The 27304-nt window shown below is 26.8% G+C and overlaps 1 protein-coding gene across 1 annotated transcript; it reads right to left on the bottom strand.

Annotated features, from left to right (window-relative positions):
- On the bottom strand, positions 1–26742 carry LOC107449893 (phosphatidylserine lipase ABHD16A). The gene is made up of 20 exons (XM_016065559.4): positions 26501–26742; positions 25927–25995; positions 22546–22612; positions 21177–21263; positions 19865–19950; positions 19444–19514; positions 19262–19354; positions 19115–19188; positions 17534–17574; positions 16776–16880; positions 15204–15317; positions 13224–13388; positions 11954–12017; positions 11754–11817; positions 11624–11680; positions 9830–9892; positions 5690–5763; positions 2772–2870; positions 2588–2634; positions 1–1741 (listed from the first exon to the last, which is right to left on the bottom strand). Exons 1-20 carry the CDS (start codon positions 26567–26569, stop codon positions 1610–1612), a joined length of 1641 nt encoding a protein of 546 aa, XP_015921045.2. The 5' UTR covers positions 26570–26742; the 3' UTR covers positions 1–1609.
- Between the last annotated feature and the right edge of the window lie 562 nt (positions 26743–27304).

Raw genomic sequence — 27304 nt, 5'->3', positions numbered from 1 at the left:
TTTGTCAAAACAAAACTATCTTTATTTTTACATAATAGTCGATTAAATAAAAAAAATGCTTTTAAAAGGGCAGATACAACTCAAGAAAATTTATCACAAGCACAAGAACAATAATGTATTCAGGCAAAATGACTTTTGATTTAAAATATTACGTTAACCTTATGTTATTGCACTAATTTATTAATATTTTCTTTAAAAAAAACATATATATAACAGAGGAAACCTTTGTCCACCATAATCAATGCAGATAGGCATGACATAAAAAATAATTTATTGAAGATAAATTTTTTTAAATACTTAATGAATCCTATCATACAATTAATTTGAGTCCTTAAAGCAACTAGCAGTTAAGCCATAATTCTTGCTATATGGTTTTACCTGAAGCAAAACCCATCCTTCAAATAGGTAAATGAATTTGTAATACAAGTATTAGTATTTTTTAATTTTAAGTACTTTTTTACACAAGAATTATGACTTCGGAAATATTTTAAATGCTTAAATAATTAATTGAATGTAGAGCTTATTAGCACTTGAGTTGAAAGTGGCAATTATTGGCATGTTATGGAATAAGTCAAATTTATCAACAAAGGCACATTATTTAAATATCATTAAGTATTGAAGGGAGCAAAATTGGCAGCATAAAGTATTAACTATGAAACAAAAAACAGTATAAATTATGAAATAAAAGGAGGAAACAAATAAAAAAAAGGAAAGATCACTAGGTTGCCTTAGGTTCGCAAGAGCTATATTTACCGGAAAAAAATTTAATTTAATGTGCTCAAATGCTACAAGATATAACCCAAATAATGTTATAAAGTAGCTTAAATATAATTTATAAACAATATATTGAATAAATAAATGTTCATAAATGTCATATAAAAAATGAAATGTTATTCATAAACATTGTAGTATAAATCAAACGCTACTTATGTTATAAAATAATTAAAATGTATATGTTATGTTGTAAGTAAATCAAAAGAAACTAAAAATAAAGTTAGATAAATATGCTTATATTTTGTTACAGATTGAGCATTAGTGGAGAAAAAACAAAATTAACAAGTTTTCATTTAGACTTATAAACATTTTTTTTTACTTATAAGTACAGCAATTACACACTATAAAATAACAGCTTTTAGAAAATTATAATGTTTAAATGCTGAATTTTTCAGTTTGTATTAAGGATTGCAATTTTATAAGCCTTATGTATCTAGTGATATTTATGTTGTAAATAAAACAACAACAATAAAGATAATATAATTTCATTACAACCTATTACAAAGCAAACATGGATGGTACAACATAAAAATTAGTTCAAAAATAAATACAAACTTAGATACATACATAATGACACACATTTACAAACAGATCTTTGCGATAGTGAAAGTTATATGTAGCAGAAAAGTTTACTTCATTCAAGGTTTAAGAATTATCACAACCAATATAAAAAGAGTGTTGAAACACTCATTTTGACAGGAGTGAGATGAGGAACTATAAATATTGTTTGAAACTCAATGGGAATGGAATGTCATTTAATTTTGAAAATTGGTTAACAAAAGTTCATAAACACATTTCTTAATAATACCATTTAGAGCTTCTATCCACTAGCTAGTTAAATATGTGACTTTGGCACAACCTCGCCTGTATTATCCCTTTCAAATACAATTCGCCAAGGTAATTGAAAAACTGATGCAGGCAGAGGAATGCAGTGTGTTGAGTCAAAATCAATCATATGTTTCCCAGCCTGCAAAGCATTAAGTGGTTTTAATAAAGTTTACATAAATAAGAAAAAGCACTTTTAAAGAAATTTCCAGCTTCTTTTTTTTTTTTTTTTTTTGAAAATATGACATTTTAATTTAAGAGACCAGACACAAAAATATACTCTCTCTGAATAAACACAATTTAATTTTGACGGATTTAGATTTTTGTCCCTCAAGAATCAAGAATGGTGAAAACTATAGTCCAAATAATTTAGTCAGAAGAGCAGTTGAAAGTTTGGTCCCTTAAATGCTTAAGTTTAAAATTGATAAGCGTTGATAAGTTTAAAATTGATAATTTTTGCACACGATTATTATAATTCTGAATAAAAAATAAGTTTTCCTATTTATTATTTTCAGTTTGCTAACATTATAATTTTGAAATTTTAAGGTACATAAATTCTTACATAATTTTAAACTACATAATTTTGAATAGCAAAATATAAATTTTTTAAACAAAAATGGTTGAATAAATCTGGAAGAATGATAATTTTAAAATAGAACTTTTTACTTATAACGTATTTGACTGATTTATAACTTGGAAAGCATCTGACAGATTTTGTACAATTTTTTTTTTTTTTTTTTAAATTCTAATTTTTATTTACAATTTTGCACGCTGTAATGAGCCTATGTTTTATTTTCTTACCCATAATTTTAACTAGTTAATAACTGGTGAGGCATTTTCGACAGAAATAAATGATTATATTTACTTCTGAGCTTTAAGCATAGTTTCAACTAAACTGACTCGCCCTCACTTTAATTCAGGCTATTTAAAGTTAATCTAGTACATAATAATATTCATGAATAACGATAAAATAATACATTAAACTTACAAGGTAAAGAAGAAGCTGTGTTTTGGTCTCTGTTGACATATCATCACCTGTAATAACCAATCACAAAAATTAATAAACAACCATTAACAACCAACAATCATTATCTAATTTACATACAAAAATATGAAGCACAAATCTATTCATGTGAAGCACAGTAAGTATAAATTAACATAAAAAAACTTACCTATATGTGAAGGACATTCCAAACCTTTTTCTTCAATATACGATGATAGAGTAATTTCACAAAGTGCATCTTCTACTCCATACCGACTTGAAACAAGAGCTGCAGTTCGTAAATAAAAAAGAAAAAAAATATATTATTGGGAAACATTCCTATATAAATATAATATAACAGCAAACTTCTTTTTCAAAGAGTGGGAGAATTTTAATAAAATTAAAAAGAAAAGAAATAGATAACTCAATTGATAAATAAGAAATTAAACATTCTTAAAAGTTTATATGATTAAAATATATATAAAAAAAACAACAAGCAGATGAGTAATAACTTATACAAGTAACGCAAGTAGATATCAACGCTTTTAAATTTATTGATTGGCAAAATATGACAACCAGAAATCTCAACTATAAAAATTACAATCTTCATAAATTTTCCAAACAACCACATTTGTATTTTCACTTAAAAAAAAAATTTAAATTCCAAGAATTTTGACAAAATTCTACAAACTACCTTTTAATTTTTGCTGCATTTCATGTTTGTTGAGTGTAAGAAATCAGACAGATTGTGTATTTACAATGTATACATTAAAATATTAAGGGTTACATTTTTAATGTAAATTTGAATATTTTTTTATGCATGAAAAATATTGTTTTTAGATGACGCATATGAAAAAAGTTTATAGATTTTAACAATGGAACAACAAAAAATTCATTAATCAAAATTAAGCAAAACTCATTTTTTGATGCACATGATGTGATACTCTTTTCAGATTATTAAGTGATAATGAAACAAAATTATTAAAGCAACTGGATATATTTTAATATCTTTAAAGTGTTAATTAAAACACATTGAAATATTTAATAATTTGGAATACAGAAATGACTACAGGCATAAATAATACAAACTAATAATAATAATATGTTTCAAACTTCATTAAACACTTCAACAATTATCATGTGAGTATACTATTACAAAACAAATATAGAAATAGGAATATACAAGGTCCGGCTATTAATTTCCAGGACTGACGTAACTGTAGGAGAACGAAAAGCCGGAAGATGGCGCTAATGATTGCATATTGAAGAGTGTTTTCTAGCGCATGTGCAGTGCAATCGGCACCATACTGAAGTAAGTGGTTCTCATAGAAAGGCGCATTAAAACGTAGTTCTTAAATTCCTATTGTCGAAGTGAAAATGGAGCAAGAATAAACATTAAATGTTGCTTCAAATTGGGCAAGACAGCTGCAGAAACCTACAAATGATTTAAAGAAGTTTACGGCGAGGAAGCATTATGTCGCTCCAGAACTTTTGAATGGTTTAAACGCTTTTGAGACAGCGCGAAAGCGTGGAAGATGATCCACACACAGGTTGGCCGCAGTCGTTACGCACGCCGGAAGAAATTGAAAAGGTTCGCTTCCACACATTGCGTTGCCTGTGAGGCGATTCTTAGCCCAGCATGGTGTCGTTGAAATGCAGCATCCACCATACTCTCCAGACCTAGCACCCGCAGACTGTTTCCTAAGCTGAAAAATTCTCTGAAGGGGACAAGATTTCAAGATGTCGAAGCCATCAAGAAGACTGTAACGTCACTATTAAAGAGCATTCCAAAAGAGGACTTTAAAACTTCGATCCGAAATTTGCACTGCCGAGCACAGACGTGCATTATGGCTGATGGGGGTTACTTCGAATAATATTAAATGGCTATGTGTTTAATTTTATTTTCTTCTGAGTTATTCCATGAGTCCTGGAAATTAATAGCCGGACCTTGTATAAATAGATCTATATTAGGGCACAAAATTTCTACTTCTTTTCATTAGATATGCATAAAAATGTTTTGTTTAAAGCTTGTGAGTGTCATAACTTTTAATTAAAAAGTTCAATTTCAAGTCAGATTATATATTCTCAGATTATCATGTCTAAATTTAGTGGCGTATGGCAGTGTAATGAGATCAAGAGGCGGTATTTAGGTTTCGTTTTGTACAAAAAATGACAAGAAATCCATTTCCCTAATACGAAACCATTCTTTTAGGAACCACTGAAACTTATTTTCTTTAAATATTTTTTATATTTTGCAATAAATATCGTTGGTTTTTAAATTTCTGCTTTTTTATGACAGTTTAAAAATTGTTCATAATTTTTCATGACTGTAAAATAGAAGCAAGTAAAACGTTTAGTAAAGCTAAGACCTTAAGAACTGAAATTTTATACTCTGAGATATAGGACTTTTTTTTGGTGCTAATTGTTGTAAGTAACAAAATAGTAAAATTTAAAAAAATGAATTATAACAATTCACAGATAAAAAAATAAAAACTAATAACAATAATAATAATAAACTAAAAGTAAAAGAGCAAGACTTTAAAAACATATAAATGCTTTGTGCACTATTCTTGAAAATATTCATTAACTACTGAGAAATTTTATTTGTAACTGTTTGTGCTCAAAAGATATCAAGCATGATTGTCCTATAATGGACAAAGTATGAATGTAATAAAAAATAAACTGCAATAGTTTATATAAAGGCAATAACTACTATAATTTAATGAGTTATTTTCCTAATCACAATCAATAAGTATGAGAGACGCTGAGCAGCTTTGACTCACAGTTGAAATATATATGTTAGATCCAAGTAGTTTTGGGTAATAATGGAACTAACATATGATATAACTTGCACAAAAAAACTAATCCTTTGTATAGTGTCCTTAAAACATGTTAAAAAATATTTCTACTGACAAAATTATTGGTGAAAGATTTTACCAGAAGTATTTACTTTTAATAATTAAAAAAGTACAAAACACTAAAATATTTTAAGGCTTGATTAGTCTCATTATACTTAGGCCTTGTTTATAATTATTCACAAGAGTGAATTATAAAAATGAATCGATAGAATAACAAATTTAAGTTTAAGAACTTTAAAAAACAACTTACTCTGGTGAGCTTTATCTCCAGATACCCACTCTCTAAGAGCCCGTAAAGATTCGTTAGTAAATAATTTAGGATACCTGAAATAAATATTCAAATTAAAAAATTAAATGTTTGAAGTAACAGATAAATTAAGTTTAAAACTTGTTTTCATTAGATATAACTCAAACACTTAAATCATGTTTCGTTCCAATTTTAAAGTATTTGACTAAATTTGATCAAAATTGACTAAGCTCATCTTATAAGTTATAATTATCTGATATATATATATATATATATATATAAGTTCATAACGAAGAACAAAACAAAGAAAAATAATAGACATATGAAAAAGGGGGGGGGAAATAATAAGTAAAAAATAACAAACAACAGTTTATTAAAAATAATAATAAAAAAAAAAAATTTAAAAAAAAAATGGTTCGAGAAAGGATCAAATTTCAAGACCCCCTAGCTCCCTTTAATATCAAGGTATAATTTTCAAACTCGGACCCTAAGTAGGGGTCTATGGTCCAAACAAGGNATAATTAAGTCATCAATATATCTAAAAACAAATTTAATACTAAGAGTATAATTTTTTTCATAATAATGCAAAAATAAGTTAGCTAAGAGAGATGAATAATTAGATCCCTGTGGTATTCCATTAATTTGAAGAAAAATATCCCTTCCATTGTAAAGATAATTATTAAAAAGACAAAGATTAATCAGAATTTCCCAATAATCAAAATCGCAACAAAGGATATTTTTAAAATCATGGTAATAATTCAAAAGGACATCTTTTAGTTTAGAAACATCTTTTAGTTTATATATATATATATATATATTACAACCAAAGTTAAGAACTCAAGCTTTTATTTCTACGATAATTTCTGTTTTTGCTTAAGGTATCCGACCACCTTGAAAGCGAGTATTTCGACGAAAAATTCAAATTTCAGTTTATTGTCTCATTATGTTCCCCCATTTCTCTAGTTTTCAAAAATGTCTTGTTTTTACATATGCGTCAAATAGAAATTTAGTTATGATAATTTTAGTGATGAATGGTAGCTGTCAAATTTACCGGAAGTGACAAAAACGAAACCGAAACTAACCAATAGTTTTACTTTTTCTCTATTTATGTAAAAAAAAAATAATTTAGATATTTAATTTTTAAGGCTCCTAGACTCTCGGCTAATGAATCTGAATAATTTTTTTATGTAACTGTGCTTTTTTTAGTTGGCAACAGACGATATGCTTGAATTTTTGCAATTGTTTGTTTACATATGAAGCGTTCATTTTATTTCTCATTCTTTGCTGTATTTTCAACAAATTCTCTGATTTATTTTGAAAAATTTATACTAATTTAAATGAAATGGGTAAGAACAGAACTACTCGATCAAAAAAATGCACATTTCATGGAAATCAACATTCTAATAAATGTGCTGATACCGAAAAGATAGATGTTTCAGTTAGTGCAAGTTCTTCAAAATTATCTTTTGCAAGTGATTATAGTGATGAAGTGAGCTTTTTGGAGGATAAAAATATATGTGGTAATAGAATTATAGATATGGAGATCCTAATTGCTGTATTTACTTCATTGTGCTGCCCGATTTGTTTTGATAACAAGCTGAATATTTTGGAAGATTCAAGGTTTGGCCTCTCTTCTAACTTGACTTTTGTGTGCAAAAAATGTGATTTTGTCAAAGCATTCTGTACCTCAAAGAAGGATATCAAGCAAAGCGAAATAAACACACGTTTTGTGCTTGGCCTGAGATTGATCGGCAAAGGTTATACTGCTGCTAAAAAGCTTTGCACTATACTGAATCTTCCTCCCTTTCTATCAAAAGTTGCTTTCAGAAAACAAGAGGCTAAATTGTTGACTGTTGCAACTTTAGCTGCAGAACAGTCAATAAATGAAGCTGCGAAATCTGTGAAAAGCCAAAATGATAATAAAGATTGTGGAGTGTCAGTTGATGGTACATGGCAACGCCGGGGATTTTCATCATCTAATGGTTGTGTTAGTGTTATTTCAATCAACACTGGCAAAATTTTAGACATTGAGACAATGTCCCAATACTGTAGGATATGTAATTTATCCAATGACACAACCCCTAGCGAGCATGTTTGCAGAAATCACAAGGGCTCTGCTGGAAGCATGGAACCCATTGGTGTGCAGCGCATATTTGAGAGGTCCGAAAGATCCCGGTCCTTGCGATACACGGAATACTACGGATACGGTGATTCCAAAGCATATGCGACGGTTAAAGACATTTATGGTGATAATACTGTCACAAAACTCGAGTATATTGGACACATACAGAAAAGAGTTGGATCCCGGCTGCGTAAGCTAAAGAGTACTAAAAAGGGACTCGGCGGTAAAGGAAAACTAACGGATTCATTTATCGACAGACTGCAAAATTATTATGGGATCGCCATTCGCAGTAATGTTGGGAATCTTGAAAAAATGCAGTCTGCTGTAATAGCTGCATTTTACCATTGCTGTTCAACATCTACAGAGCCAAAACATGGCCAATGTCCTGTAGGTGTTGACAGTTGATGTAAATATCAGCGTGCGAAGTTTTCAAATGAAGAATATTCTGAAGTATCTAAGGGCTTACCCCAAAATCTCATCAATGTCATAAAGCCAACCTATTTTGAGTTGTGCGATCAGAAGCTCTTAAAAAAATGCCTTCATGGTAAAACGTAAAACGCCAATGAGGCATTCAATGGTGTTTTGTGGCAAATTGCCCCAAAAGAAACATTTGTTGAACTGACAACTTTGAAAATGAGTGCAAGCATTGCAGTCATTCAGTTTAATGAAGGTTATCGTGGGATACTTTCGCTATTCACAGAATTAAATATCTCTCCTGGTCGATATATACATTAGCAGGACAACATACTCTGGATGGTGAGAGAATTGTCAACTGTGAAAGACATTCCTCGGCAAATAGGAAGCTCAAACGCAGAAAACTCAGAGTCTTCAAAAAAAGAAAAGTGTCTAGACAGGAGAAGAAAGAAGGTCCCACATATAAGAAAGGCGAATTTTAAATTACAAATTTTAAATATCATTTGTTTTTTTTTTTAAAGCTATACATATATCCGATATATTAGTGCATATTGTTTCTTTTTATAATTTCAAAGGTTTATCGCCTTATTTGTTATTTGTAATATCTGTCCTATTTGTGTTAAAAATTGCTCATATTCACAATATCAAAATTCTTAATAAATTTATTATTACTATAAAGTATAATTATTAATTGTCATACATGCTTTTTTAATTATTATAACATTATGAGAATGCCCGTGCAGTAAAACTGCCTTCTCGTTGAAGACTAAGTGAGTTGTTGATTCTTGACAACATCAAGTGACTAATATAAAATGTGTGCACAGAAAACTGCAGGCGTTAAATAAAAGTGTAAAACTTTGCATATATCTTGAGAAGAGTAGTGTCTATAATACATAATAATATTTAGCTATCAAACAGTCATAAATATTAAGTAAAGTGCAATTATAAACTTTAATTGCATTTTTCTCAAAATGAGTTTTTTGCGATTTTTCACTTACGAAAAACAAGATAACTCAAACAAATTTTGTGATTTTGTCTTCAAATTTTCAGTGAATGTTTCTTACATATATGTTTGTGTAACTAACCTCTAAAATTCAGTACACTAACTGATAGCTTTAAAATATTGATACAAATTTTGATTGCCTTCTCTTTGATAGTTTTTAATATAGAGTGTTTTCCGCAAGCGATTAATTTTCACTAAAAAACGTTAAAAAACCTCTCTTAAATAAAATATTTTTGGTATTTTTAAAATATTTACTATTAATTATTTCTATTTACATCATAATATGTAATAAAAATCAATAATATTGTTAAAAATATTGTTTTCTGAAATTTTTTGTTCCGAAGGTAGTCGGATACCTTAAAATTACCTGCGTGTAATAAGGACAAATTTTTTTAAAGTTACGTAGCAGGTAATTTTAAAAATCATATATCTGATAATTCAGTCAAGATTATTTTTAGCAATACTACATTTTAATATCAACTAATTTGATATTTTTAATTTACCTTTAATTATCTTATCTAGTTGGAAGTTAGGATTTCCAGAAACCAGAAAAATAGTTTCAAACACTTTAAAGATTGAGAATTAAAATATACAAACTTATTACCTGTTCTGTAAAAGTTTTATAAGAAGTTCATTGCCACGATTTGTTTGCAAAGATCTAGAGGCTCTAAAAAGAAATGTAACATCTTTAAATTTAGTGTAAAGCAATTAAAAATTTAAATACAAGATTACTGTAAAATTTTAAATTATTTAAAAAAATATTACGAAATTACTTAATACATTCAAAAATAATTATTAGAGATTGTAGCTTTAAAAAAAAATATATAATATAAAACTTGCTCTTTATGAAGAATCTGTCCCATTCCTTATTTAGGCAAAAATAAATAAATTAGTTTCAAAAGGAAGCTCTATAACATAAAATTACTTTGCTTAACCATAAAAAAATAATCTTGATTCTTTTTGAAGAAGATTTTTATTATAAATAAAGATTCAAGGTTGGAGTAGTTTTAGTTATCAAAAATAGAAACCTGATACAAATAACTAAACCCATAATGCTGAAATTCAATAAAATAAGTAATCAAAATTAAAATGAATAATATGAGAGTCCATTGCTTATTTTTTATTCAAATTTTTTCCTGGCTAAGATTAATTAATATGACTAAGTATGTGGTACATCACAGTTGGATACAGATTTTAAGGGTCGGGAGAAAAAAATCATTGTGGACTCTAAATAAAAAGTATCCTTTTCATTTTTGTAGAATTTTGAAGAGCCTTCATTCAAAATTGTGGTTTTTATATTTTATCATACATACATACTTTAAAAAATTAATTCAAAGGTACATTTTTCGTAAGGAATTTTGATTGAGCCCTCAGCAATCCCAGAACCTTATCCTGTCTTACCCCCCCCCCCCCNNNNCCCCCCCCCCCAGCCACAAGCACAATGTTGGTAGTGAGTACAATAAAAACTTAAAGCAATAAACAATTACAATAAACAATTAGAACATAACTGAAATCCAGAAAGATGAAAATCAACTACAACTTAATTTTATCAACAAAAGGAAATAACAAGAAGAGTTTTATAACTAGAAATAATAGACACACACTTTGTAAAGATTGCATGTGCTTAACTTTGCCTATTAATTTTGAATGCAAATTGATATTATTTTTAATCTAAGAACAATTAAGTTATTACAGGGTGCATAGCCAAATTATTTAACAAAAAATAAGCACTTTTCAAGTACTCAAAAAATATTTTTAAGCACTTTTAAAAATATCATAACTAGGCAGAATTGAAATGTTTTTGACAATTGACGGTTTTATCTTGTTTTAATCGTCATATCAAAAAAAAAAATCTTTTGGCATTGTTTTTGAGAATTGTCAAAAATCATGAAATTTTTAATCATGTAAAACGAATGGCGTTTTCATACGCTACGGACTGACAATACGCTGAAATAGATTGGAGTTGAATTAATTATAAAAACATTGATTAGAACAATGTGAACTGTGTCTTTTTGCATAATTTGAAGCAAAAAATCAACATAGAAAAGGAAAAATCTCATTTTGAAAGAGGGAAAATTAAGCACTTTTTAAAAAACACCCAATGAAAAAAGCACCTTTAAGGGCTTTTAAAAAACGAAAATAGGCACTTTTTTGAAAATGCTACGAACCCTGTATTATTAACTGATATAAAAACAAAACTCATTGCAACCCTCTTCAAAAAAAAAATTATAGTCTTCCGAAAAAATAAATGAATAAATTGTGAGACATTTACATAAAGTTTCACCAATGTTGACAATCTCATATTACTGATTTTTATTTTTCCTACTTGCCAATTTAAATGAATAATTATAAGTCTTAAATGTAAACTAAAGATTATCTACAAAGAAATAAAACTTACCTTGTAGATATAATTTCATCTTTAGATCGCCTTATTAATAACACAGGTCCATCATACCTTAAAAGATAATAGAAACAAATAAGTAACTTATAAGTACAGTTCCTTCAATGAAGTTAGAAATAAAACATACTTTTCCAACTGGGCACCATTATTTAGGTCCATATAATCACGAATAGTTCTGACAACTAAAGGTTCTAAAAACAATTGAAGTAATATTAAAATAAGGAAAAATGATTAATTTAGTTTTAAAAAAAGATATAAATTATTAAAAAATTAGACATCAAAGTTTAATAAAGAAATAGAGAATAAATCATTAAGCACAATACTAACTCCAACTAGATGGCATTCGTGCTATTGCTAAAGCTACGAGGTCATCAAATGTAGCATCTAAAACCTACAATATGATAAAAAGAATTAATGCATTGAATATCAACTTTTAACTTAAATATGTTTAAGTTGAAAGGAAAGAAAAATCAAATTAAAATTGAAACTTTAACATTAGACTCTAAGAGAAATCTAGAGGAATTCATTATAGTGTGAAATGCCAACAATACTTTTGAATAACAAAATAAATAAATTAGTATAAAATCTTTTAGTAAAATTTTTGTTTTAACATTTTAGTAAAAAAATAATAATTTAGTTTCAAATTTTTACTATTGTGAGGAAAATTGCATGATTTAATTGACAATCTGCAAAAACAAAGATTTATAACTTTTGTTTAGTTAATATTGCCAACTTTTATTTAGTTAATACATAAGTATCACCAGATCTTTAAATTTTGGAAAAAGAACCAATTCAATCACCCTGTTAATGCTCATACTACACACACTTGAAGGTGATACTATTCAAGGAAGGCATAAAGGTCAGAAGATAATTTATTTATTTTTTTTCTTTTACAAATTTGACTAAATATTAGACAATTGTGTGCTTACATACAAATGTTGAAATAGGAAAAGTGTACATGAGCTATCTTATTTATTTGTTAAACTTTAGGTCTATATGCATTTAGATTATTAGAAATTTAAAGCAATATTTTGATTCAAAAAAGTTTTTTTGCTTTGACAGGGTTGCCACTCATATCTGGAAAAAAAAATTCCCTGTGTTTTCCCTGTATATATTATACACAATATATTAAGAGGAAACAACAATTACTGTGCTCTTGTGTGAGATATATTGGGCTAACTATATTTATTAGTTTTAATTGCTGGAAAAACAGCTGAGCATACTTTAATGCTATAGTAAATGAAATAGTTCAGTTGAAATATCATGGTTAAATATTCCATAGATTACACTTTGAGTGGTCACCATTTTTTAAAAGATAAAAATAAAAAACAAAATTCCCTGCATTTTCCTGTTATTTTAGGTGATTTTAAATTCCTTGTATTTTCCAGGTTTTCCCTGTGGAGTGGCAACCCTGTTTGAATTTCATTAAATTTTACTGATTTAGAGTACTGAATGTTTTCTATCTTAATTATTTAAAAAATCTATAAATTTTGAAGCAAAACTGAAAATTTCATATTCATTAAAAATTAAAGTATAACATTAAACCTTAATCATCATATAAATAAATAGCATTTTTAAAAAAAATAAAAATACATACTAATCCTCTTATATCAGGGTAATTCATAGCTGCCCATGTTGCACTAAAACCCCCAATTGACCAAGCATATAGGACTATATTCTCTTGCTTAAATCCTAATTTTGATATAGCAAAATGCATTACAACGTCCATTGCTTTAAGTTCTTGACTAGGAAATGGTGTACCCTATAAATAAAATTAGTATTATACATGTGCTTTAGAAACCATAATTAAATATTATAAAAATGAAGATAAAACTTGAAATAATAATTGCAATTGCTTGAAAAGTAAAAACTCATGAAAATCATAAATACTCAAATCAAGAAAAATAAATGACACTAAAAATATTTTCTAATCATGAAAATCAAGCTTATTTTTTTAAATCTAAACTTAAACTCAGTGGCGCGACAGCCCATAGAGGGCCAAGGCTAATGTGCCCATCTCAGTTTTCTTGACCTTGGGCTCTGGGGTGCAGTAGCAAATGTTCCGGTTAGGTGGTCAGCCAAACGCGAAACCCTCAGTGTTAAATTCCCAAGCATGCTTGGCACTCATTTATCGACCCACTGAAGGGATGAAAGGCTGAGTTAACCTTGCCCAGCCCGAGGATCGAACCCAGGATCTGTGGCATGCCAGAGCGAAGCGTTACCACTCAGCCACCGGGCATCCATTTTTTTTTAATCACTTTACTTTAAAATTTAATTTCTTTAAAAAAAGATGTAGAAACTAAAATTTAATTTTTGATTATTCTGTTTAATAAGCTCTCTTGCAGCTTTTGTTACAATAACAGTGCCCCTTTCTGTTGAATTATTTATGACATTATGTTACTTACATGTCAATACCTGTTTATTTTTAAATATTTAAGTACCCAGGGCCTGCATTAAGCATTTGCTACCTCGCCAAATGTGATAAAATATTATAGTTGGTAAATAAAATTGTGTTTCGGAGAATAATATTTTCCACTGGAAAGAAAAAAATATAGTTAACTCGATCCTCAAAATTATGTCAAAAGGAATTTTTCAGCAGATGTGCCGCAGAACTAATTACAATTGGGTCCAAATAATATAAGGCTGAAACAAACTAACGTAAAATAGTTTTCTATGGGGAAAAAATAATGATAAATTTTTTTTTAAGATTTGTATTTGGCGAAGAGTTTCGAAACTTGGCAAATAGGCTAATTTACTGGGTAATAATTTGAAATCCTTAGGACCTGAGTACCCTTAATAGAAATGGAAGAGACTACTTAAATAAAAAAAAAGGATTAAATTTTTTAAAATAACTATCCATTGCAGAAGTTTATATCCAGATATTGTCCAAAACGGTTTGTTTAACTGAATCGAGACTTTTGGCAATCTCCGATGTTGATAAAAAAGGATTTGTTCTAACAAGACCTTGATAGTATCATTATGAATCAAAGATGGTCGCTCAGAGCGCAGCGTATAAGAGAGGAGAAAATCAGATTTTTTAAAATTTTCAAGCTATTTTCACCAAACACTTTTAATAAATTTCTGCACATTTTTGTTGCATTCCTTCTTTGTTGGAATTTGTACAAAATACAATGGTGCACATGAACTTGAACCAACCATGAATAAATGATCAGGTTTAACTTTAAACTATTAGGAATCATCTTAATTTTAGTTCATTTGCTGAGTCAGTGCGTATACATTCAGTGATAAAAAAAGGGAGCCAATTGTAAGCCAAATAAACAGCGCAAAGCAGTTGAAAATTATTCTTAAAAGAACTGACAAAACTTTACAGTAGGCATCATTTCATAAATATAATAATTTCATTGAAAAAAAGATTTCTATGTATTAACAGCATTAAAATATTGGTTTTTAAGGTAAACCATGTTTGTGCTACATTGATCACAAGAATAGATAAGAAAGTTCAATAATAAAATCATTTTGCAAGAACAGCTTTTCTCACTGTTGTCAATAAAAAATCATTAAAAAATTATACTATCATATTTCATACAATTATAATAAAGAAAGCAATATTACTTACAGTACTATGTCCGAAACCAGGATGATTCCAGCCTAACACTGAATAACTGGCATCAATAGGAGTTCCTGTTATTCCAAATTCATAAAATCCAGAATTACCTTCACAACAGATAACCTAAATTTAAGATAAATTAATTGATTGAGAAAATTTTTTGTTTTACAAAAAAAAACGAGGCAAAAACTTTTTAAAGCTCTTCTTTCAAAAGAGAAAAAATTAAAACTAATTTATTGGGCAATACCAATTAGATTTTTAATGTTCTTAACAATATGGTAATTGTAAAACAAAAGGAAGTTAGGGAGAAAAAACAGAAAATTTCAATAATAAGCTCTTTTATCAGTTCTTTAGACAATTTTAGTTCAATATTTTATCACATTTAGTAGCATGAATAGTAAAAAATATATATATACATATATATATATTAACTCTGAAATTTAAAAAATTTCTGTCCATTATAATGAAATATGATAATTACATATTGTTAAGACTATATCTTGATTACAATTAATAGAAAAATTAGGATAATAAAATAAACAAGTTACTATAAATTAAAGCATTACCTTTTTTTAATATTTTTTAATGAAAAAATATAATATTGTTCATAATAAGAAAGACTTCTGAATTAAATTTAATAAACTTTCGGATATTATTGAATTTTTAAGCACTAACATGCAGGGCAAAGAATGATATGTAATTTTACCATTAAATATATAAAGAAATCTATTTTAAATGCAAAAAAACAGTCGCTGCTTAAATTTGAAAAAATAAATAAAATAAAATTTCTAAGTTTAATCTCTACCTGACATTCAGTGTACCTGACCAACAATGTACACCTCTAAGTTTAATTACATTTATACTTTGAACATATAAAATGAAATATTATTATTTAGCATGCATGTACCATCATATTTGCAAACACAGTTTTGTAAATCTTGCTAGAAACTTCAAGCTCTAAATTTCTTTAAAATTTATTGGCCTCCAAACAATTAGTTTAAAGCAGATAAAATTATGAATCACATGATTAAAAGGAAAAAAAACAAAACATTTTACTAGACAAGTTTTTTAAACAAAAGCTTTTTGAGTTATAATGTATCAAAAAAAAGTTACCTTATCAATAACAATGAATAATACTTAAGACAGTTAGAATATATTATCACCAATTAGATTAATATTCAATATTGCAATTTTTTGTAACAAACACTTCTAATTAACTTATACAGTAGAACCCATTTATAACGAGCCTGCTTTCAACAGTAGTAAATTAGTGAAATGGAATGTTTTGTTTGGTTTTGCTTGGATTTCAAAATTTTTTAGAAGAATAGAACAGTATCAGAAATAATAAAAAAATATAAAAAAAATCGCACAGTAACCGACCAATTAAAGACAGTTTAGTACACAATTATTGTGGAACATGTTTGGAAGGTCATTATGAAATCAGGGTTCCGTCAGTAGAAGCTTGATTGTTTAAGGTTCTGTAGCCGAAAAAAATTGGGAACATCTGATGCATGGGTGCTACTGTAAAATAAGATATTTTATTTGATTACAAATACAATTAGAAAATTACAATTTACTTACAAGGATACTTCCATTGGGATGATTTCGATCATGCCTCCTGTCAACAAACACGGAATCAATTTCATTGCCATCCTCCGTCAATAGTTTAAACCGTTCCGCCCTATGCTAAAATAACAAAGGATATAATGTAATGTTGCGTAATAAATATGAGTAACTATATTTGATTAAGTAGCAATCCATAATATGAATTTGTGATTAATATAAGGAACAGTATCGCTGTAATTTATAAAATAGCTAAAATAAGCAATAAATTTGCTTTAATGACCTTGATCATTCCTAGTTCTTTCTTTTTTTAATAAACTGCATAAGCAAAATTATTCGTTGAAAAATGAGACCTTGAAATATATCAGAGTAACAGTTTTAACACAACAAAAATGATATTGAAAAGAAAGTAACATTTAATTGTTACTGTAAAAATAACATACACTGAATCTAAGAAAAATTCAAGGTGTAACAAGAAGTTCACATTTTTCTTCAATGTGTTAAGTACTTGAGCAATTTAATAAAATCCTAAATGAAACAGAAGACTAATTTTTTTAAAAAAAATTTATAATGAGGACAAACAATTATTTTAATAAGAGTTTGGCTAACAGTTTCACCAACATAAGCAAATTATAGTGATATATTTTTAATCCTTTCTTTATGACTATGAAAAAAACTAATTTTATTAGTCTCAATTTTAAAGAAACAAACAAGGAAAAAAACTATGGAATAACAAATAAGGAATTCAAGATTGAAAGAAAAAAAAAACTATTTACCTCTTCCATTAATTTAGATCTTCCTTTAGTAAGAATATTCCCTAAAAAAAGAAACAAAATTAGAAAAAAAATTGAAGGGAAATGGTAAAACTCAAGAAAAAGGATAATAAAATTTGAGAAATAACACATTTATACAACTTCAGGGGCGATTGTGAGTGCAACTCAAATATCCTGAAAATTTTTTGAGTAAAGTCATTAATGAAGCATTTCAAAACATTTAATTCTAAATAAATTATATGCAGCATAATTGAAATGAATAATTATGTATAAGTTTATTTTTATCTCTAATCACATTTATTATTCTACCAGAAAAAATATTTACAAATGAAAGATGCCCAGTATAAATTCTAGTTCTAATATTTTTAAATAAAATATACACGAATTTTTGTACATAAATGTGATCGATAATTTCTTGAAACTTTTGAACCTAGGATTTCCGGAAACTTCCGTAGCGCGGTTAGGGAAAAATCCGGATTTTTTCCGGAGCACAATCATCTCTGCAACTGTTAAAAATAATAGAACTTGAAAAATGATGGATTTAAATAACTTCTATAAGTCTTATACAACAAAATTTATTTCTGCAATTTCCATTTTAACTTTTAAGAAAAAACACTAGCACCATATTTAAATTAGTACAGATTCAAAATAGATTTTTGCAATTTACTTGTTCATTTTACAAAATCATCATTTATGTCGGTAACTGTGAAATAAACAAAAAACTATCAGTAGACAGGAATATCTGAAAAATTCTATTTCTTTTTCCCCAATAATAGTTATGACAATTAAAATTTATTTACTATCCAAGTTTTTTTTTCTTTTGAACAAAAATAAAATTGTGTTTAACATTCTTTGAAGTAATTTTTCAAAAAACTAGATATACATCATTATAATCACATTATAATAAATAAAATACAAACATATTATAACAAATAAAATACCATTATCTCAAATCAATGTTAATAAAAATTTAAAAAAAACTGGATATCTTCCTAAAAGGAAATTTGACTTTATCATGAACTAACTTAATGATTTAATGAATTAAAATTATTTGCCATTATATCACATAACATTAAAAAGGAAAAAGAAATTTTTTCATCTTCAACATTTATTAAATTTTAAGGTATATTATAATTATATGACAGTTCATAAACATTGATATCAGAATCTTTATAATTAAATTTCATACATAACAAGATTATATATTGTAATGTTCNCAGCTGAAAAAAGCACCTTTAAAAGCTTTTAAAAACGAAATCCCCAAAAAAGCACCTGTAAGTACTTTTTACAAACGCTACGCACCCTGTGACAGTTCATAAACATCGATATCAGAATCTTTATAATTAAATTTCATACATAGCAAGATTATATATTGTAATGTTCTATTAATCTTGCATAAAACACAGCCCCAATTTGTTATATGTGTGCTTTTTGTAAAAAACTAAACTAATTTTATTAAGCTCTTACAATCACAAAAGGCATATTTTTTTTTAGAGATATGAAATATTAAAATTTATACATTTATCAAAGTACCAGGTTCATAATAGTTAACAAAACTTAATAAACAACACATTTACTACTTACAAAGAATAACATTCATAATTCCAACAGAACCAGGATATATCATCATGCGCCCAAAGGTGTGGATCGCAAGAAAGCTAAATAGTAAGAAATTTATTACAGAAGTTGATATTTCATTTCATTAATTTATTTTAAATAGATTATGTATACCTTAAAATATCGCAAGGCATGCTTTTACATTTATCTAAAATAGTATTTCTTCCTGAACGCCCTTCAATATACAGTTTTGGTTTGTTTTGAGCCCTATAAATAGGTTTGAAAGAGAGTTGTTAATGATTGCAAACATAACCTATTTCAGAGAATCTAAAACAAAAAAAGGAATAAACACTTACACAGTACTCTCATTCCAACGGAAATCAACAGGCCATTCTCGAAAATCAAAGTCGTATTTAGAAACTTCAAGCTGTAATATAGAACTCATATTAACTTTAAAAAAACTAATAAAGCTTACAGTATTAAAAAATTTCATCATCTTGTTTTAATAAATATCAATTGCTACAAGTCTTTTCTGAATAATAAGATCAATTATTTAAATCTACATGAAGTATTACATAAAATTTAAAAAAAAAAACTACTTAAAAGCTTATAAGATATTTTAGATCACAGAATGAAAAATTACTTATATTCATAAATTATTACTGAAATATATTATTGATATTTTTTATAATATGAAGTAATTTTATTTTTGTTAAAAGATTTTTCGTATACTTTTGAAGATAATACATACTAATTTATGTAAATACTTTTACTTACTTTTAGATTTCTGGAAGGATTTTGCTTGTAAGTATCCAGTTTAGAAATAAATTCTGTATAATCCCCATTAATAAATCTTCCAATACCTAATAAAAAGAAATTTATTTTTTATTTGTATAAGAAAAATTACCTATATTTAAAAAAAAATTGGAAACAATTTACACAGTTTGTGAAACCAATTACTGATTTTGAAAAATTAGATACTACTATGTGCTGATAAAAACATCAATAAACTATAAATGTTTACACAAATTCAACCACTGTTGATTAGTGCTACATTGTTATAAAAAAACAATGTGTAATTAAAAATTAGGATTACAAGATCAATTTTCGTACTGACTTCTATTTTAAACATATTCTTTCTAAATATTAATCAAAGAGGTTCGTAAAATTTTTTTAATAGAGGGCATTCTTTTTGAATCGTAGGTTTTATCAAGACACACTATTATCATATTTCTAATGAAAGCATGTGATTCAACTTGCAAGATTATTTACCTATCGGGAAACGTGAATACGTTGTGAAACATTACTTTAAATTAGAAATGTTTATGTTTGTAACATTTGTCAGACCCACATTGTAAAGTTACAATTTCACAAAGCATTAATGTGCGCAGTACTTTTTCTTATTCCATGTGTTGAAATTGTCTTTTCAAGGCCATTATTAAAGTCAATTAATTCAACAACAAAAATCAGTAGAAACTCTGAAGGTCATTCACAAAAACGATTTTAAGGCATATATCGACGATTTGAAAAAAATTTGCCTGAAGTGCAGTGCAGAGAGGAGAGTATTTAAATATGAAATAAATTTTGACAAATAAATTGATACCTTTTGATTTTATAACTACTTTTTGAGCACAAAAAAAAAGTAATAACTTTGTATTTTTTAATAATTACTGGAAATTAAACATTCTTCTTAATCAGAGTAAAATTTTTATTTTAATGCAATTATCTCATTGATCCTTAGATTACTGCCTTCAAATACTATTGATTGATTAATAATATATTCATTTTAAATTTCTTCAAATTACTGTAATAATAAGACAAAGAAATTTCTAATATATTTATTTTTCATTAATAAAAGTAACATTTTACAAAAGCAAATTTATTTATATTTTATCGTTAAGAACTGATAAAATTCTCTTATATCTCATTCAATTACTAGATAAATAGAGTGAAAAAAAAACATTCCGAAAAACACACATAATTCATAAACATTTATTTTTAGATAGTTGGAAAGGGAGAGATATTCATGAAACTATACAATCATAGAAATATAAGCACATACATCAGAAAAAAATTCAAATCAGATTACCTCTGAGAAACATAGCAAAAAACACTAGAACACCAGATATGCCAATAGATCTACACATTGCCATAATGCCTTCTTGAGTGAAATATCCTAGAAATAATTAATATTAAATTATTATTATTTGAGATAAAAAAGTTAAAGCAAAAATTGACTTGTACTTGGAAAGAATTGAATTACACTTGAATGACAAATGAACAAAAATTTAGAAGGATTATGAAGGAATTGCTTTCATTGATTTAGTTATAAAGTTTAAAATGAAGAAAGCAGGGTTGCAAAAATTCTCAGAGCCTAATATTACCAATCTACTGATACAAAGCTATAAAAATTTGGAAAATTTTAAAAATTCCAATTATTAAAAAAAAATAATAAAACTTAAAGATCAAGGAGAATATTTTTCTTATTTATTTCTGAAAATTCTAATATTAGAATAAAATATTAACTAAATTAACACACATTTTTTGTGTTTTTATATACCAAAATATGCAATTCAAAGCTCAAAATTAATGGTAGTCTGTGGATCAGGGGCAAAAAATTTGACTTGGATCAATAAAATATGAATGGTCTCCAGAACTAGCAATTGATGTAAAGGTATGGTATGCTGTTTTGATTTTTTGTCCTTCAGTTCTGTGTTTTGTTCTGTTTTACTGTCAAACAACTTCAACATAATTGTGACATTACATTCCAGTGGTAAAATCGCAGCCACACGGCAACATAGAAACTAAATGTTACAGAGTTCTTGCAGAAAGATTTTTAAGTTCGGAAACATAAAATTTTGTTTCTTTTTCTGCAGAATTTTTCGAATCATGCCCTTTTTTCTGCAGAACTGTCTTCAAAAGATTGCTTTTCCAGCGTACTGAAGGGAAAGAAATGCGCATTAGGAAGAAATGCTGCGAAATTTCACTTGGTATTTTTAAACTCCTCATGTCTTTTATTTCTGAGTTATTATTATTATACAGAGTTATAACTATATTTCATGACTTTTTAAAAAAACCTATTCATCCAAAGTTGTAATCACAAATTTAAGTACCTAATTACTTTTTACAAACTTTGTGCAAAAATCATCATAAATTCATGCAGATTTTTGATAGTTTTTTCCCCCCAACAGTTATTGCGACGAATATTCACGTTTCTTTTTTATAAAAAATCATTATGTTTTTTCATAAAATTTTTTACAGAACATTTAACAAAACATTAGAACAAAAATTAATCAAACAGTTCTCAGATAGTAAGTAAAAATCATGTCACAAAAACAATAAATATAAATAGGATGGAAAAAAAAAACTCAATAAAAATTACATATCCAATAACTTAAATTTAATATAAATTTCAGACTTCAATTTACATTAAATATTATTTTAAAACAAAAGTTTACCTCGTCTATACATGATACCACCTACAGCTGGAAATGCGTAGAAGGTCAGATTATATATAAGATTAAACTGAAAATATAAAAAAAATTTTAGCATAAATAATTATGGATAAATAAGTAGAATCACTTACATATCAATCACAAGTACAATATATCATAATGATTGTTAGATATTTCTGAATCAGATAAAATGGCAAAAAAATATCAATTACCGAAAGACTAATGCTTAGTTAAAATTTTTATACTTAAACAGAGTTTATCTTAAACAAATGGAGTGTAACACTTTTTTTTCAATATACTTAAAAAAAATACCATTAAGGCAATCAAGGCAGTACATAGTGAATACATATGAAACATACATATGTGACATATTGAAAATTACACTAATTTAAGGTATGTATATACTAATACTGAAAAGACATAGATATATCAATTAATAATATCAAACCACTGGATCATTTTAAATTACCATCAAGTTGTCTCAATTACAAGTTATTTTCATACACAATACACTCAAGTCTATAGTTTTATTTGCAATTAATTTTTTATATCTACTTTTTATTAATTTAAAATGCAGATTTAAGATTAATTTTGCCTTTAAATAGAACACAAAATTAGAAATACTTTGTTTAAATTAATAAATCTATGATGCAAAAATAATATAATTTTCAAAAGTTTATCTATTGATTGCTTAATAATTAACAAAATATGATAAACTAACTGGAATGTTATAAGTTAAAATAATTTCTCTTTTACAAAGATTAATGCTTGAACTTAATATTATTTACTTGAATCAAACTCTATTTTGGCACAAAAAAGATAAAATATAAAATTCATAAATATAAAATTCATAAATCTATGACTTTAAAAAGTAATGAAAGAAAGATAAAAACAATAAGTAAAATTTTCAAAATTTAACAAAATTAAAATAGTAATACATTATTTAAATGTCATTAATTTTTTATTAAAATCTCAAAATATTAATTTCCTTGAGAACGATCTACACTTTGGTAATTTAATATACATAATAATTTAATCATAATTACACTTAACTATACAACTTATTGTGGGGCATAAAATTTCAGTTCTAAAGGCATTACCCAAATAAAATCTATTTGATGCTATTTAAAAAATATATATATATGAACTTTTAAAGTTTTAACAATATAGTTTAGAGAGCTTTCTTTTTTAAATTTTAACAAATATAGTTTAGAGAGCTTTTTGGTGGTCAAAACAAAACCTACAAAAAATGTAGCACAATATATTATAATCTAAAGCAAATTTTGAAATCTTGTTGGACACTCTTTAGTGTTAAACCATCAGAGTCTATGTTTCTAATATCTCCAGTAGCTCAGTTTCTTAGCATCTAGACAATCTAAGTGAAGTAAACAAAAACCTGCCCACTCTGCCAATCTAACATCCACTTGTTCATAAAAGAGATTCGGGTTTGATTTCACAAAAAGTGTCTTGATATCCTCTAGCACAAATTCAAGAATTTTTTCTTGGGAGACCAACCCAACGAGTCAAAAACAGGCAGAAATGTTAACAACTGATGATGCAGATTTCAGTCTTTTTGTAGTGTATATCTTTGCATATGTTTCATTAATCTCTCTTCTAAAATGTGAAACACTTGCTTTACATTTTTAAAAATTGTCCACAAAAAACTTTGGAAGAAAGTATGACAGTTTAATTTGAAACATAATATTCTTCCAAGACAAAAATTATTTGTTGATCCTTAATATTTGGTCTTCAATAGAGGGCTAGCGAGTGGAGATTTTGCTACCTGACTTAATAAAAAACTTGTGTATCCTAAACCAGAAAGTACTCAAAACTATATGTCCTAGAACAAACATAATCTCTACAAAATGAATTTTTGTCAAAACTGCAAATGAAAATTTTAAATGTAGCTAAAATGTTTTTGCTTTATTACATACATTTACACATAATATGATATTTAACTAATTAAAATATTTTACTTTAAAATTCATTGGAAAATAAAATTGTTCATCCTTAAAAATAAATGTGGTAATAGTTTAACAAGAAAGAGTTATTTATTTTCTACAATGTCTCGTTATAGAATATTAGCTATAATTAAACTTTATAGCTTACAAAATAATAAAAATAAATGAAATATGAACAAATGAAAGTATGTAAATCTTATTTTATTCATTGAACATAAAACAGTATTTTCACTACAGCGCGAGAATCTCGCATATTTTTTTCTTTTCTCTCTATAAAAAATTATTAAAGCAAGAAGTTCGAGCACTCTATTTAATCAATTCAAAAATACGAAAATTTTGGAAAAAATTTCGTATTTCGCCATTTTGAATAAAATTCGTTTAACTTTTCTTCCTTGATCTTTCATTATTTTGAACATTGTTCCTTGCTATCCAGCTTCCCTATTTACCAGTATTGTTCAGAACTGGTGCGAACAGCAGAACACCCCCCCCCCCCCCNGAAGAACCCCCCCCCGAACCACGGAACCCCTTTCAGAACACATTTCTATGTAACCACGTGTGCACCATAGGTAAGGTTTCTTCATGTAAGACGTTTACATTTTTTGTGCATGAATGTAAGGACAAAGGACAAATACCTTGTTAAGGCGACATCTTCTACTACGTAACGGACAAATGAAAATGAAACAAATGTCGGTAGAAAAGGTCAAAACAAAACAAATACGGATAATTTTTCAGTCAAATAAATATAATAGCTGATGAAAAAGTAGATATAGAATATTTTCCATATGATGATGCAGCAAAAATATTCAATTAGAAGATGTTAAAAATGTATTATAATTAATAAAATAATTTTTTTCCAAGTCTATTCGTGTTTTTGTAATTTTTAGAAATTTCACTTAACTTTTTGAAATCTCACCCTGTTTTTGAGAAAGGGTGAGAAATTTTCTCCCATTTTTTTATCTGTAATGAAAACACTGTAACAGGGAATATTTTTTAAAGATTCATGTTTTAGATTAATTTTTTTGATTCTCTATAACTTCATTTTAAATCTTTTATTTTTTGTATAAAGCCAAACAAGTGGTATGACATTTTTATATAACATGGAATTAAGTTACATAATCTTAGAACAGTTTAATTGGAATTAATTATTATATTTAATGTAATTAAAATAATAATTATTTGATGAATTTTATTAAAAGAATAATTTTCAAATCGAATATTTTCACACCAGTTATAAAAAAAAATATTGAAAGAAATTTCATTATTTTGCAGTTCATTACAACAACTTAATTTTTCAGCAAAACACATATTTTTTTTTCCCTCAAAATGAGCCCATCTAAACAAAATATACAATACTAAAGCAACAATAATTTTACATAATTAACAATATGAACAAATTTTGTGAGGATCTGAAAAAAATTATTACCGTAAAAAAAGCTGTCTGAACAAATCCATTGCTATAATGTTCAATTGCATTTCCAGTGTAATCTCTACCCTAAAATATATATTATATATGTTTATTAAACTATACATTATATGTTTAAATATATATGTTTATTAATGAGAAACACGAAGATTTTATAGAGTTATTCAATAAATTATTTATTCCTATTAACAGTCATATAGATAGGTTAAAAGTGTAGCCAAACGTAATAGTTATTTACTAGAATTTGTTTATTACTGTAACTAAACGTCATAAACAAATTCTAATAAAAAATAATTAATTTCAATGTTTGTTTTGTTTATTAAGAATAAACTTAATAGACAAAATTTTAAGGTAATTAAGTAATTAATTTGGAATGAGCATATCAATAATATTAAATATTTTATCCTATTTTGCATGAATTTAGGAGCAGAAAATTCAATCAACAATCTCATTACTAAGTTGTAGATTAATATATTACAATTTACAACATTTCAACTTGATTAATGTTTAGTATTATGATTTTACAAGCAGATAATTTAAAAAGAGCTATTTTATTTCAGAAATGTTAGCTCACTTGTCTGTTTTCAGTTTTATACAAGCGGAAAAGTCTAGGTCCAGAAAAACAGCGAATAAAATTAGACATTTTTAGTTTCACGAAAATATTATCAATACATTTATTTTAACAGGTACGACTCATTATAATAATGTTTCCCGGAAATATATGGATTAAATCTGGAGCATTACTAATCAAAATTAAAAAAAACAAACTGTTTAGTTCTTTTGTTTTCCTTTCTAAATTTTTCAGTTGCCAAACATGAAAAGCAATTATCAAAAAGATAGATTTTTTTTCAGGATTATTTATAGATGGCGCTAACACAATTTCTTATTTTTGTGGCAAATCAAAATCTAAGTGGCTTACAGATGGCACTGAGCAGCATTCTTTATCTATGACAACGCTTAGAATGCTTTCAGGTAACAGTAGAGTGTATGCGCTAAATTAACTAATTAAATAAAGGATTCTGTTGTAAATTAAAAAAAGATACTTATTGTATAAGATTTACGTTAATCACATAGTCCTGCAATTCATATAGTTATTCATTGCAAATGTTTAGAAATATCCTTCAATAGAATTAGAGGTTATTAAAAGTTAAATATGTTATACAGGCTTTCACTTTGTGTCACTTTTCGTAATATACAATTTAGAATTATTGGGAAAAGGTTATAATTAAGTTTAATGGTAGCAATATTTGGTAAAATATTTCTATCAGAATAGTTCTTCAAAGGAGAAAAAACTATGAGACATTAATTTTATCAGGTTAATGATTAAAACACATTTTTTATCGATTCTCCTGTCTTAAAAGCTAGTCATTCACAAGAA

The sequence above is a fragment of the Parasteatoda tepidariorum genome, chromosome 8, assembly GCF_043381705.1.
Source record: "Parasteatoda tepidariorum isolate YZ-2023 chromosome 8, CAS_Ptep_4.0, whole genome shotgun sequence".
NCBI lineage: Eukaryota > Metazoa > Arthropoda > Arachnida > Araneae > Theridiidae > Parasteatoda > Parasteatoda tepidariorum.
Note: the sequence above shows the minus strand (reverse complement) of the source record. Positions and strands in the feature narration are given on the sequence as shown.

Bases quoted from the DNA above. Each gene is read 5' to 3' on its own strand.
- LOC107449893 (XM_016065559.4), bottom strand. From the start codon at position 26,569: ATGTCTAATTTTATTCGCTGTTTTTCTGGACCTAGACTTTTCCGCTTG. The intron at 19,951-21,176 runs GTAATCTGATTT...TCTTTTTATTAG, and splicing joins TTTTGCTATGTTTCTCAGAG to GTATTGGAAGATTTATTAAT. The intron at 5,764-9,829 runs GTAATAAGTTTG...TATTTATTTCAG, and splicing joins ATAAAACTTTTACAGAACAG to GTATCCTAAATTATTTACTA.